Raw genomic sequence first — 16,311 nt, 5'->3', positions numbered from 1 at the left:
GAGTCATTTTACCAAATATATTTTCATCTAACATTCTACCAATTTGGAATTTTTTGATTGGACAATGAGGGGGGCTTTGGCTACATGTAGTATGAATGTTGTGAAGGGCATCATAGCTAGGGGATAGAATATTGTATATATCCCTTAAAATTTGATGATGCTCAAGTAAGGGGGTTGTTGGAGTACTATATTGACCTACTCTATTTGCATCTGGTTCAAGAGAAGTTGCTAAAGAACTCCCCTCCCCAATATTTGCAAGTCCCTTATTGACTTTCTCTTTTGCCAGCTTACCTCTTCTACAATTCATCTTTTATTTCTTTCTCAACTACCTCTCCTTTTGATGTTGCACCTTTTCCTCTTACTTCCTTTGTTTTATTATTTGTCTTTCACATTTCTGTTGATCTTTCCTTTTTCTCATCTCAGTTTGATGATTTTTCTTTTCCTCTAGCTATTTTTTCTTTCTCTCTTTCAACTCTATAAGTTCAATGTTCATTTCTTCTTTTCTCTCCTACAACATTATGTACTCATTAGATGTAAGTATTTGAGATTTTCTTCCCAATCTAAGAGAAGTATTATGAAATAGATTGAGTCTCTTTGTAACCCTTTCAATTGGTAGCTTCAAAAAACTTCTTAATGATCCTTGACCACATAAAATTTGTTCATCTTCTATCTACGAAGCTACAGATCTCTTCAATGCATCTAGATTATGTTCAGCCTATCCATCCTCATCTATTGATGTTATCAATGCAATTAGATTATGTTTAGCTTGTCCATCTTCATCTTTAGTATATTCTAGATTTGAACCATCTAGATTATGTTCAGTGTGACTATCTTAATATTCATTTCATTCCAAATATGGAGTCTCCCAATTTTCTATTTCAACATAATAAGGAACCATCTATTCTCTTGGCATTGGAGATGGAGAAGGAAATAAGAAATGTCTTTATCTGGATAATCAATTTTCACTCCCAATTCCTTTCCTCCTTCTTTAACCTAATTAGGTGGATCAAACTATGTTGGCAAACTCATTTCATCATGTAGGTCATTTTCAAATTTTGTTTGGCTAGTATGTGTTGGTGAGGACACAACATTTATTGGTGAACTTGTGTTTTCATTTGCATCATCTTTCTTTTGTTTTGCCATTTCTGCCACACAATTTTTAATGGCATCATCATCATCATCATCATCATCATAACCAGCTAACTTTAAAATACTTTCAATTCATATAGTAACATTTTCATCTTCAACAGTGAATGCATTACTTGGCTTCATGTCACTACATAGAGCATATGTATTCAATGGCCAAATTCTAGTCCTTCGAAAGCTAGCTGTAATATTATCAGACACAAGGGAAAGTTTGAAAGCTTTGCTTGCAAATTCAGCCAATTTTGTTCTCCTTATTTCTATGTGGGGATGTTTGGCCATCCATTTTGATCTTTGAGATTTGAAATATGCTTAAATGGAAAAAATACACGTACATCTAAAGATTGTAGTCGATTACTAGTGTGGGCAGGCAATGTAAGAAGATCTATGACTAGAGATCTTGCCTCTTGAATTGTGGCAAGGGCAACATGGCTTCCATGTCCATAAAAAATGAGCAGATCCCTATTTTTGGACAAAGCACCACCTGGAATTGATATAGCAAAATGATGCAACCAATTTAGGAACAATTCTTTTGTCATCTAAGCATGTGGTTGTGCTATCATGCAAGCTCCTACTTTATAGTTGGAAATGTAATTTTGAAGTTTTCTTTTTTCTTTGAAAGGGTAGAGGCCTGGTATGCTTTGACTTACTACATTGACACAACACAGTATGGTGATCCATTCTCTACTTTTAGATAAATTTTGAGGCACACTTTTACTTCCCAACTTTGCAATCACTTGCATCCCACAATTTCTACCTACTTGCACTCCTATTTCATCATAGTTCCATATGTAAGTTGGTTCATAATGATTACAATCATACAATGTTGTCAAATTATTGTAAAAATCTTCCACAATACTTGGTCATAGCATGAATGCTCTATCCCTATCTAGACCCTTTGCAGTCCATATTGTCAAATTTGGATGGCATTTACAGAATCCAACCCACCATGATCTACCTGGTAAGCCATTTTTGAATGGATTTGGCCTTGTTTGGAAAATGTGGGCCATATGTTTCTTAAGCTGAACTACCTCCAATCCACGACCAAGTTGATCTAAATCTTTACACCACTCAACAACTTCTAGCTCTTCTTCCAAGGATATAATTGTTGGTGGTCCCTTATTTTTGTTGTTGTGAGTCCTGATAGCTAGTAGGATAAACTACTAATAGGGATTCCCACTTCTTTGCTAATCCTCTTATTGAAAAACAATTACCTTCAACATCTTCAATGACATTTTCCATATCCTCTTTTGTCAATTGAATGTCTTGGAACCTTCTCTTATTTTTTTGATGTTTAGAAGATTTAATAACTCTGTATAGACTATGTGTATTGTTGGCAACAAGATTGTGATTAGTATTATCAGGAGTTGGCTTGGCTGAATTTTCCCCATCATCAAAGTCAACAACATGTAATTTAACACATCGAGGACAACAAGGTGTCAATTTTCGGGCAATTCTTTTGCTCCTTCTCTTTCCTGCTATCATAATGCCTAAATAGAAAATATCATATATTAACCACCATAGAACAAATTGTCTCTCTCAGAAATAAATATTTCACCTATCTGCCATTTTCCATCATATAATGTGCTATTATATTTTTAAGGATTATTTTGTTTTCTCCCATAAATGACTTCATATTGTATGTATATGATGGATTTTGATGTGAAATAGTGTAGGAGAATCCCCAAAGGAGATGTCCTAGCCCCCAACTATACAAACACACAGTAGAAACACAATAGCAAGAAGCAACAATGAAAGATTTGATACCAAATTACAATAATTTATTCATAAAATAACCGTTACATGCAATGTGTCAGGCTGTAAGGCCTTCCAGGTTATGGCCAAATACAAAGAAATAAAAATAAAAATTTTGCAAGATCCCTCAAGATCCAACTCAAACACTAGCTAGTCCAGATACACAAATAGATAAGAACACCAAGAAGAATCCACACTTGTACTCTTAGGTCCACCAAGAGATCCTCTATTCCCTAAGCTGCAGGTCTAGCTCTTCAAATTTGCATCTATCCTTCCTTCCATCTCAACTCCATGACTAAAAAACTCCATCAAACCCCTACTTATAAAAATCTAAGCCACAATTCGGCCTATCAATTACAAATTAAATAAAACTTAACATTGAATACTTGTAGAGCAACAAGTTGGCCTACAATAACAATTAAATGTTTAGAAATCGATATCCAAGGAAAATCGTGATATCTCCTAGCTCTGATTGAATTAGAACTCATTCTTAAAAAAATAGGTAGAAATTTAGGTCATGTATAACCCCTTAAATGCATAAAGGCCTATTCACCAAGGATAAGTGAACGTCCATCTTGAAAGTCAAGTACAGAAAACTATCGTGCAAAACTGCCAGAAATTGACACTCTAGGAGAATTGCCATATCTCCCAACTCATGAGGAATTACAGCTTGTGCATTTAACTAGAGATAGTAATCTAGGCCCTATTAAGTCCCTAAAATTTTTATCCTCTCATTTATTTCAAAAAATTAGTTACATGGCCTGTAATAGGCACCCAAAAACTAGAAAATACAGTTCTAGCAGTGAGGTACAAATAGCTCAAACTTTGACTCAATCCATCCAATCTCTATACAATCATGAGGAAAGGTTCCTCAACATGTCTCCAACACATCCCTAACCATGAAAAGCATAAAACCACCAAAATCCAAGCTTGATGCTCCTACATCAAATTTTCATATAAATATTTGTTATATTCCATCATATAATATATTCTATATTCCTTCATATAGTATCTATTATATTTCATCATATGGATGATATGCTATTATTTTTGGAAATGAATTCATACTTTAGAAATAACTTGCCAAAAGGAACTGGAAGATTTTCTAAACAAATAACAACATACATTATATGGACTATGGACAATAACATCTAGAAATAACATCATAAATTATATGGACTATAACATATTTATATAGTGGATAACAAGATACATTATATAATGGACTATAACATATTTATATAATGGATTATGATAGAAATTATATATTTAATATTATTTTTGGTGTAAATAGATATTTACTATTTACACTTTACTTAAGATTACTTAGGTTAGTGCACTATTTTATTATTTTGCATTATTTTATGAGACAATTAGGAGTTTGTGTACCTTTTTCAGTTGTCATGTTGACAACACAGAAGTACAAAACTCTATTTCAGCACATGGTGTCTACAACACTGGAGTTTGCATCATTCACTGAGTTGTCATGTAGACAACATAGTTATTCACACTCCTAATTTAGCACATGGTGTCTACAACACTAATTTACGTGCTACACCATTGTAGGCTTATCCTCTCATCATTACACTTACTTTCATGCTTAATGGAGGATAACCCATATCTAGTGAACATATGCTTGGTTGTATGACTTATCATGATGCTAATTCTTAGGCATTCTAGATGCATTTCAAATGCCTTTATATATAGGCACTCCTAGTGTACTTGTACATTAAATTGCATACTATACAGTTATTCTAAGCATACATTAAATTGCATACTATATAGTTATTCTAATCATACTCTGGTCTATCTTGTGCTTGTGTTTGAGTTCCTTGGTCTTGGGTGAATTCTACCCTAAGGAAAATTCTTACATGGTATCAAAGCTGAGGAAGATTCTCTCAAAAGGATTCGATTCAGATCCAGAGCATCTATAGCAATTGAGAGTGTCTAGAGCCAAAGTGGACCTCGTCATTGCATCTGAAGTGACGATTAGGTGAAGATTGACTATAAATAGGGTTATTTTAGGCCATAGTTGATTGTGAGGCAATTTATTTTTGCAAACAAGAACTCAAAGGCCCGATTTGCAAATTTGGTATGGTCATCATTTGATATGTTAAATTCATTTTTGAGATCTATTAATTCTACAATTTCTCTATATTTTTCATTTTTTTTTTCATAATTTTAGCCCAGGTTGGCATCTAAAGAATTTTTTTTTTGCTACAGGCACTGGGCAGTCACACCCTGGCCCTTGCAACATAGAATATTCCACTAGGTCCAAAGAATATTCTTTATTCCTAGTGGGCTTGGAAAATTTCATACATTCTGGGCCGTACTATATATTTCTGGCTTACCCCACTGAGCTGCCCACACACTAAGCACTGGTGACTATTACTTGTTTTTCTTTGTGTGGCCCTTTGTTTATGAAAAGTTTCAAATTATCCCCACATTGCATGTTGGACTAAATCCACAAATCTCCAATAGTTAATACCAACTTTGGCACCCGAGAAAAAGGATTCCAACAAGTGTTTACAAATTTGGTTGTCTGCGCATGTGGAGTTAACCCTACACTACAATGTGACATTCTTTGTATCAACATGCGACAATAGTCCATTCATCCACATGCCTGCCTAGTTCCACGTAGGACAACCATGTCACATCACTCGTGAATAGTGAGACCTAACATGTGGCACAACCTGATTCACCCACATGGTAATAGGATAGCTTAGCCAACAACTGAGATGGAGCTGGTGGACATGTCAGCTCAAACCCTTGACATGCATCAGCATAGTTAGCGATTAATCAGTAGTATGTCAGCATACAATCAGACTTTCATACACTTGGTCGGATTGTTCGTACACTACCACGTGGCCATTCGTACATAATGATGTAATCATGAGATCATGTTGACATCGTCCAAGGCCTATGTTTTCACTGACATTAGCAAAGTATTAGCCTAAAATTGATGGCCATTTGGCCATCATTTGAGGGCTATTTTGAACTACTAAGACAATTGTTTGACTGTCAAATTTAACATTGTGTTTTGCTCTTTAGACCCCTCTTTAGATGCAGTTTTAATTTGCCAACCTGACTTTGAAAGGCCATAATTCAGACATCCAGATTCCAAATCATGTGTGATTTTTTTGAATTTGGGTAAAATTTCTTGAGCTTTTTAGTGGTGTAGCTATTTTCTAGTTTTGGTGCACAGCTTTGTAAAAAATTAGCATTTTTTGGTGATTGTACCTACCTAATCTTGCATTTTGCAACTTCAGATGCATCATATGGGGTCATTTGGACTCCTTTTTAGGTTTCATTTTTTTTTTCAAAGTGCATATTTTTTCATCCATTTTTTAGATCTATAGTAAGATTGTAGGCTTGTGTGGACAAAAATACAACTTTCAGGAATAGGTCCTATTTTGCATTGTATTGCTTCACAATTGTTGTATTTTTTAGCAACATTGTAAAATTCTAGATTTGTACTCTATACTTATGTTGTGGTCAGCAAAATTAGAAAGTCCACTTTGTCTATTTTGACAAATGGCCTATTGTAAATGCACTATGTATAAAGTGCCAAAATTATTCATTTTCCGGGGGGGGGGGGGGGATTTTTTGATTGAGTCAAAAGAGTGGGTGTGTACTATGTATTGTGTCTCCTTAATCTTGTGTTCTTGCATTATGGGTTCTTTTTCAAAGTTAACTCTACATAATTATGCTACTTGGAAAGAAAATATTAAGAAACCATTTGTAGAAAAAGGTTTACTACATTATGTAACTGGTGCAGCAAAGAAACCTCCTACTGACACTGATGAAGCTTGGAAAGAAGAATGGGATCCCAAAAAAGAGATGGCCCTATGAACCTTATTGAAAAATATCTCTGATCTTGTCAAATTTCACATTAGGAAGCTTACCGATCCAATAGAGGTTTGGGCTAAACTTGAAGCATTGTATGGGATAATAGATGAAGATATGGCTTACACAATTGAGGAAAAACTTCTCAAGTTGGATCCTAAGAATTTTGACACCATCAAAGACTATCTTACCCAAGTAGACATGTATAGGGCACAACTTAAGGATTGTGGCAAACCCATCAAGGATGGAAAGATGATCAAACACATCATGACTCATCTTCCACTTGAATATGCTCCTTTTGTTTCTAATTTTAATACTTATAAATTAGCGATGGGTAGTGCCTATATCAAGCCTTCAATTGAGAAATTTTCAGAAATGTTGATCTTATAACATGACAGTCTAGTGGGTATGAGAATTCTCAAGTCTTCCAAGACCAAAGCCTTGGTAGCAAATGAAGGCAATTTAAGTGGTAAAAACTCCAACAAGAAGCAAAAGTAGTGGAAGGCTAAGCCACAAGATGACACACAATAGTCCTCCTTAAAAAAAAAAATCTTCTTCAAATCAATCTTCTTTTACTCAACAATCTTCTTCACAACAAGTAAAGTCTTCTTCCAAAAATAATCAAAAGGGGAACAATTACAAGAAAAAGGAGAAAAAAACTTGTTCCTATTGTAAGAGGAATGGTCATGATGAACATGAGTGCAAGGATAAGTAGATTGCTGAATTGGTCAACATAATGAGGAAACAAAAAATTGATGTACCAAATGCATATAAGGATAGGGGATCTTCATCCACTTCAAAGGGTAAGCGACAAGCTTTGGTAGCAAGTACGAATAATGTTGAGGAATGGGTTCTTGATTCAGCAACAACACATCATATGGGTGCTTCAAGGGAGCAATTTTCCTCTTTGAAACCATCAAATGTACCTTACATCTATGTGGGAAATGATACTCAAGTAGAAGTAGAAGGTAAAGGGAATGTTGAGTTGGAGAATGGCATCTTCAAGGACATTGTTCATGTTTCTAACCTTAGCACCAATCTTCTCTTTATCTATCAAATTACTCATTATGGATGTGGCAACAAAGTAGAGTTCCTCCTCGATATAGTTGTGGTGAAGAATCTCAAAGATGATTCTATGGTGGTAGTTGGAAAGGAAAATCATGAGATAAGACTTTATTCTTTCTCATAATTTGCACCTAAGTTCACTTCTCTTGCCTTGTTGACTCATTCAAACACACAAAGTAAACTATGGCATGAAAGATTTGGACATCTTAATTATTGCTACTTTCAACAGCTCAGTAGCAAGGATATGGTCATTGGTCCACCTCAAGTCAATTATTCAGAGTGTGTATGTCCAGGTTGTGAAGTAGGCAAACATCTTGAAGAGAAATAAGACAAGGGGAAGTCTTGGAAGGCAATTGTTGTTCTTGAATTGGTTCATAGTGATGTAGCTAGCCCATTTCCACTACCATCAATTGGTAAGGCTCGCTATGTTCTCACATTTATTGATGACTTTTCATAGTACACTTGGGTCTTTTTTCTTGCTCATAAGAGTGAAGTATTTGATAATTTCATCATCTTCAAATCTCAAGTTGAGAAAAAATCAAGGAAAGCCATCAAGATCCTAAGAACATATAATGGTAGAGAATATGTCAACTCTAGGCTTATAGACTTTTGCACACATGAGGGTATAGATCTTCAACATTTAGTTGCATACATGCCACAAAAAAATGATGTAGTTGAAAGAAAGAATAGAACCCTTAAGGAAATGACCACTTGCGTGCTTCAAGATAAGTCTCTAGATTAAGTGTTTTGGGCAGAAGCCATGTGTTGTGCCAACTACATCCAAAAAAGAAGTCCCCACAAGGCCTTAGATGGAATAACACCTTTTGAGGTGTGGTGTGGCATAAAACCAAGTGTCAAGCACTTCAAAGCTTTTGGTTGTCCATCATGGGAAAGGATACCTCCACAAAAGTGAAAGACATGAGAACCACAAAGAAAACCATGTATATTTGTTTGATATTCTGACCATCTCAAGGCATACAAACTAATGGATCTAGAGACTCATGAAATCTTTTATGAGAGGAGTGTTCACTTTGAAGAAACTTGTCCAAGTTTGGCTTTTTCAATTCCTTCTTCTTCCTCGTTCATGGATAGTGATCATAGTGATGACAATGACTTGGAAGATGAGATTCCTTCAACCTTGACTCATAGGACACCACCTTCATAGGGTTCACAAATAGTTGAGGCCATTCCTTCTTCTTCTTCCACTAAACCTCGTTGGGCATAGAAAACCCTTGATGCTACAGATTCATTGGTGGGAAATCCTTCAGACACTTGGAGGACAAGGTCATAGCACAAGTCATTTCCACATGCATATATATCCATTTCTTCATAATCAACAGTTATTGAAGGAAGCATCAGGCATTCTAGAATGGGACAAGGCTATGGAGGAAGAATGTAATTCTTTGATTAAAAACAACACTTTGGACTTAGTTCTCCTTCCTAAGGGAAGAAAGGTGGTTCAATGTAAGTGGATCTATCAAACCAAATTTGCAGTGGATGGAAGTGTGGATAAGCATAAGGCCAGACTAGTTGCGAAAGGTTTGTCGTATGTTCTAGGTATTGACTATACATAGACTTTTATACCAATTGCCAAGATGAACTCCATTCACCTGACACTAGCTATTGCTATAGCTCATGGTTTGGTTGTACACTAGATGAATGTTAAGAGTGCCTTTTTGAAAGGTGATCTTGATGAAGAAATTTATATGGAGTAGCCATAGGGGTTCATACAAGATTCTACTATGGTTTGCAAATTGAAGAAGTCTATTTATGGTCTTAAGTAGGCTCTTTGAGCTTGGTATTCCAAAATGGATTCCTTCCTACTCTTAGTAAGATTCACCAAGTGTCATTCTAATTTGAATGTTTATATCCTTCAGAAGGATGACTCACACTTGATACTAGTGCCTTATGTAGATGACTTGATCATTACAGGGAGCACTCCATCTATCATTGCAAGTGTTAAGACCTCTCTATAGGATAGATTTTCTATAAGAGACTTGGCTTTGCTACATTATGTCCTTGGCATTGAGATCACGTAGTCTTCAACAGGGATTAGACTTTCCTATCCCAAGTATGCTCTTGACTTGCTTTCTTGGCTTCACATGAGTGACTTCAAGCTTGCTTCTACTCCCTTTCTATCATCTATCAAGTTAGAGGCTAAGTGTACCACTCCACTTATTGATGCTACATTATATAGATAGTTAGTAGGGATCGTCATCTACTTGACACATACATGCCTTGATATAGCTTTTGCAATTGGCATAGTTTCATGCTTTATACAAGAACCACATGAGCTTCATTGGAAGGCTGCAAAGCACATTTTGCACTACATAAAGGGTACACATGCACGTGGGATACATTATTTAGTAGGTGTAGAACTTTAGGTAGTTGGATACATAGACTCAGACTATGTAGGGGACCTTGATTCTCACAAGTCCACTTCAGGTTATATATTTCACCTTTGTTTTGGCCCTATTTATTAGCAAAGTAAGAAGCAAAATAATGTTTGTCTTTCTTCCATAGAGGCTGAGTATTGGGGAGCTGTCAATGCAGCTACAGAGGCTCTTTGGTTACAACATATCCTGGAGGAGTTTGGATTTGATCTACCTAAGCCTACAGTTATTCATTGTGGCAATCAAAGTGCCATTGAGATCTCTAAGCATCCAGTTCAACATCTGTGGACCAAGCACATCGAGGTTCATATGCACTACATCAGAGAGCTTATACATGAGCAGATCATTGCACTACAATATTGTCCTACAGTAGAGCAGGTCATTGATATCTTCACCAAATCCTTTACTGAGGTCAAGTATACTCATTTGTGAGATCTCTTGGGGGTGCAAGATGTTGTAGAAAGGGGAATCCCATGAATTCTCTCTTCTCCTTCTTTTGGGAGGGATCTTTTCCTCATCCGAGGTCTTCTTCTCTCTCATCTTCTTTATTGTACTTATCTTTCTTTTTGGAAGAGGGTTTTTCCCATGAGGTTTTTGCTCTTTCTCTACTTTATGAGAGATTGCATTACATCTTAGTATGTAGAGCATTGCTTTGTACATGGGTACCTAACATGGCCTTGTAGTCGGAACCTATCATGCATTTGTGAGCTTAAGTGTATTCCCCTAAGTTGCACTTTGGGGGGGGGGGGGGGTGTTGGTGTAAATAGATATTTACTATTTACAATTTACTTAAGTTTACTTAGGTTAGTGCATTATTTTATTATTTTGCATTATTTTATGAGACACTTAGGAGTTTGTGTACCTTTTTCAATTGTCATATTGACAACACAAAAGTACACAACTCTATTTCAGCACATGGTGTTTACAACACTAGAGTTTGCATCATTCACTAAGTTGTCATGTAGACAACATAGTTATTCACACTCCTAATTTAGCACATGGTATCTATGACACTTATTTGCATGCTACACCATTGTAGGCTTATCCTCTCATCATCGCACTTACTTCCATGCTTAATGAAGGATAACCCATATCTGGTGGACATGCGCCTAGTTGTATGACTTATCATGATACTGATTCTTAGGCATTCTAGACGCATCTCAAAGGCCTTTATATATAGGCTCCTAGTGTACTTGTACATTGAATTGAATACTATATAGTTATTCTGATCATACTCTAGTTTATTTTGTACTTGTGTTTGAGTTCCTTGGTCTTGGATGAATTCTGCCCTAAGGAAAATTCTTACAGTTGTTATTTTTTGGGACAAAATTTAATAATTCCTATAAATAACATCATACTATATTATCCATTGTGGAGAAGAATTAACAACATAACAACATATATTGGTGAAAAGAATAATAGCATGCATTACATGATGGACAATAACAGATTTATATATTGGATTATGATAGAAAAGTATAATGTGTTGTTATTTTTTGGGAGAAAATTCAATCATTCCTATAAATAACATCATACTGCAATATATCAATGACAAATTACCTAGATAGATTACTGGGCCCTCTAATATCTTGAGTAGAAGATGATATATGTAGTCCCTCTAAGTGCTCATAGAGAAGTTTGATATTCTACAATGTTAGTGCAAAGAATATAGAGAAAGTTAATGCATTCAACTTAAATTGTTATTTTACTAATTTGCAGGGTAAAACAACATAAAATTTGAAATAGTTATTTTACTAATTTGTAGAAAATTTATAACTACATTAGTACAATATATAGTACTGGTAAAATACTTGGTTTATTGGGCCCTCTAATATCCTGCGAAGTAGTTGTTATATGTAGTCCCTATGAATCTCCTGATATCCTGAGCAATAGATGTTGTATGCAGTCCATCTGAATCCTTTGATATCCCGAGCAACAGATGTTACATGCACTCTCTTTGAATGCTCACAAAGAAGTTTGATATTCTACAAAGTTAGCATAGAGATGTTGATAGAGAATTTTAATTCAAAGTAGTCTGAGTTGATAGAGAAGTATTAATTTTAATCTCTATAATTTGATTGGATGGCAATTGATTGTGTGGTTTCTAGGAGAGGATTTTGAATTTTGTTGTATTAATTGTTTGATTTTCCAATAGTAGATTTTGAAATGATGTTGAAATGATGTTGCATTAATTGTTTGATTTGGATGAATTGAGGAGCTCAAACATATCCATGTTTATGATACAGGTACTCTAGCTTGCTTGTTGAAGACTCCAATTCCACTAGTTGGGTTCAAAATTTGTCAAAGATGGGATGAGTTGTTAAAGCAATGTGTATTTATTTATGGTTGGATATGCATTGGATGTTGAACAACTATACAACAATAATCATTTGGGAAGAAAGTTAAGAGTTGATGTCTTGTCCATGAGTTTGGACAACTTTCTTTAAAAAGTGTACAATTAGAAATACAATGTTTTATATATCTTTCTTTATATTGTGTAAAGAATAAGTTGGATAATGAAAACTAACATTTTATGTTGGTTAATATGAAACATATAATGAATGTTATTTGTCTACAAGTGATATGAATTTTAGTGAATGAATGATATATAAAGATAAATTTGTAATGATTTAGTTTTAAATAATTATTAATAAATAAAAACATCAAAATCAGTGTCTTATTGTTCAATCACTAAAGTATATTGATATCATAACTGGCTCATAAAATCTTAACCACCCTCACAATAATTGATACATGTTCAACTACTGAATCCTTTCCCCTACCTACTCAATTTTTTTCCAATTAGATTTGAGTATCAACATAGTGATTCCTTACAAATCTTGAAGTCAGACATGCAGATCATTATGACATGTGTGCTGACGTGTTTCCATTGGACTGTGATTCCTTTTCTGCGCTCGCTAGAAATGCTTAAATCGGACGTTAGTTTTTTAAGTTTATTTCTTTATCAGATATTATGTTCTTTATCTACCACCAACATGAACCAGCCAAATGCTTAAATTGAACGTTAGTTTTTTAAGTTTCTTTCTTTATCAGATATTCTGTTCTTTATCTATCACCAAGATGAATCTACGGATCACTTTAGAATTTAAAATGTGAGCAGTGGTATGCGTATTCAATATATTTAATATTGCATTAGGCAACAATGCGCTGTACAAACCATGTGAAGTAGTTAGGGCATCTATATCAAAAATATTATAACAGAGAGGCAATGTCTTTGATATAATTTTTATTTATTTATTGTAATGTATATTACAATCATACTCCACGAGATAGTCAAATCCAACCGAAGCAAATTCAATATAATGAAATGAACATGGCTACAAATGAGCCAGAAAGCAAGATGTACAAAGAATGTATTTAAGCCAGGTAATGCCAATCCATTAATCATGCCCCTCTTAGCAGACCCACTATACCTTTTGCAAACTTCTATTCCAAGTCAAAAGCAACATTCTTCCAACACGCAACAGCAGCAGAGGGCAGCACAACTGTATTTAAACAACACAAAGAAAACGATTAGTCAGATCTACATGAAATATAAAACAATATGACATTTCCCAACTAAATCATTCCTTCAATGATCTGTTCCCCTCAAGCATCGCATGAGAGATGGATTGAAACTACCCAAATAAGAATGATATTCAATTCATTCTTATTTAGAATTGAAATGAGTTATAAAGATAATCAATTAAAAATCAATTAATTCTTGTTTCGAATTGAACATTAGATGTAAAGATAACCCATTTAGCACAAGAAAATATAGCTGAAAAACTAACCATCCTTTCCAAAAGCCATCGCCTCTAGATTTTGTCTCAGGAGGAGGTCCTCCCTGCGGAGCATATGAACCTTCCTGTGGGTAACCAGCAGGAGGATAACCCTGTGGTGGTGGAGGATAAGCCTGCGGATACCCTGCCGGAGGATACCCTGTTTATAATACAAAATTTATAAGGTTATGGAAAAGATTGAACATTTGAGAAAAAAAACAATCCTTGAAAATAAACAATACCTTGTGCTGGAGGAGCTCCAACCGGGACTTGTTGCTGATTGTAATAACTCATTCTCTCCAAACTGAACAAACAAGAAATCAAAGCCTGCAAACAATAATAATTAGTCTTCTCTGTTGAAATGATATGAATGAATGCTATGGAAATGTTGCCCTTATAACGATGTTTTTGGAGGAGCAGGGGAAGTTTCCAAGTAAAAGACAGCTTAATTAATTAATTCCTCTTGTGGCCGGTTGAGTTTGGATTTATATGTAATTGTGATTCAGCAGTTGTTACAGGTCGGCCCGGGGAATGACGGATAAATCTAGAATTATCAACCACTTTCACGCGTACTTTTACATTGCTTTCGTTAAATCTCATTCCCAAACTTGCCATGTTCTCCATTTTCAATGTTGCGTTTTAAGCTTTTCTACATTGAAACGTCAGCGACGACACGTTTTTATCTGCGTTAAGTATCATCTCAGTAGAAGACACGTGGCATCGCGCAGGGCGTTTAATGATAATTTGTTAAGTTTAGGTATAACGACACGACAAGTAGTGAAATAGTACAGGTTGAGTGTCCTTGAAGGGAGTGCAAAAGACATCACTTCACATCGACTAACATTTTTTAAAATGGGAAAAAGTCGCAAAGTTCAAATCAAAATTAAAGAAGAGTTGGGCGACTTATTATTATTATTATTTATGTCAGCTAAGGTTATCACAAATGTTTTTTTAAATGTTGCAAGACCACGTTATTAGTTCCTGTCGGATATTTATGCATTTATTAAATGCAATATCTTACACTTCATTTATGTATAAATAATTTAATATTTTAAATAAAACTAATTATTTGCATTTTTATTGGCTTTTATGAAAAGTATAATTTTATTTAAAATATAGAAAGGTGTTAATATCAATCGCAAAACTTTATGGTCTCTCAAAGCATGAAGACCGTGGAGAAGATACTAAAGTGTCGCTCAAGGCGTGCAAATTCGCCAAAGAGGACCCGTCTCTAAAATATCTTGTGAATTAAAATATTTATTATTGTTACTATTACTAAATTAATATTGTTATAAGTCAATAATTTATTATTATTATTGACAGATATTGATAGAGATATCAAATATCTTACTAATCAAGAGTTAAAAAAATCAAAACTTCTAGTTAATTTTTTTAATTTATGGGAAGAAGCCAAAGCTAAAATCAATTAATTAATTAATTATTATTATTAATTAAACTTGTGTAGAGTTGAACCTAAAACCTCTTAGATAAGAGGCTCATAGTTTACCACTATGTTGTAAGCTCTTGCCTCAAAACATATATATATATATATATGAGAAGCTTATGTTTTCCACTCTCCTTTTGTTATTTATTTAAAAAAATATTAAAGATTTTTTTCTAATTTATTTTTTATAGTTTGTGAAGGATATTTCAATTTTTCTATTTAAAATATTTAAAAATTTATTGTGTGACTAATTAAAAATAAGCACTACGAAACATTTTTGTTATATTTTTAAAGTTGTAAAAAAGACTTGTAGAAGCTTCTTGCAAGCCTTCAATCTATTATAAATATATAATTTCTTGATTGCTTGTTTTTTTTATGCTCTACAATATAAAATTCATTGTAACTTTGTTCTTTGTCATGCTTTATTTTATGGCTAAATGTTAACATTAATAATCAATTGCTAAAATATTTTATTCATAATATAAATACATGTATAGACCAAATATTTTCTCAAAGAATTCAAAGTTAGTTTTCTTTTAATATTAATGATATTTTGGATTAGGCATGACTCCTATAACACATTATTAATAATCCATGGGTCATCACAAAAAGTATACTTACAAACTAGTGTGAACACTACTATGTATTTTAAACTAAATAAAGAAAAACTTGGAGAGATATTATATTTGAATAACATATCAATAAGTTGTATACATTTATGTTGCATAAAATTATATTATTTGATATTGTAGACTTATATTTTATGAAGAAGAAATGTGTTGACAAAATAATTTAATTTTATATTAGTACAATTAATAATTATATTAAATAGTTTGTGGAAAAATAGAAGGAGAGAGAGGGAGAGCTCTACAACTCCGAATTT

The 16,311-nt window shown here is 34.1% G+C and overlaps 1 protein-coding gene across 1 annotated transcript; it reads right to left on the bottom strand.

The window, feature by feature from the left end:
• Positions 1-13,436: 13,436 nt before the first annotated feature.
• Positions 13,437-14,594, bottom strand: LOC149561537 (uncharacterized). Its single transcript, XM_089825175.1, has 3 exons — positions 14,227-14,594; positions 13,997-14,144; positions 13,437-13,708 (listed from the first exon to the last, which is right to left on the bottom strand). The coding sequence occupies exons 1-3, from the start codon at positions 14,276-14,278 to the stop codon at positions 13,660-13,662; spliced, it is 249 nt and encodes an 82-aa protein (XP_089681301.1). The 5' UTR covers positions 14,279-14,594; the 3' UTR covers positions 13,437-13,659.
• Positions 14,595-16,311: the final 1,717 nt, after the last annotated feature.

This window comes from Cupressus sempervirens, chromosome 4 (assembly GCF_028749045.1).
Source record: "Cupressus sempervirens isolate cs-2001-9-10 chromosome 4, ASM2874904v1, whole genome shotgun sequence".
Lineage (NCBI taxonomy): Eukaryota > Viridiplantae > Streptophyta > Pinopsida > Cupressales > Cupressaceae > Cupressus > Cupressus sempervirens.
The sequence above is the reverse complement of the archived record's forward strand: the minus strand, read 5'-3'. Positions and strand labels throughout refer to the sequence as shown.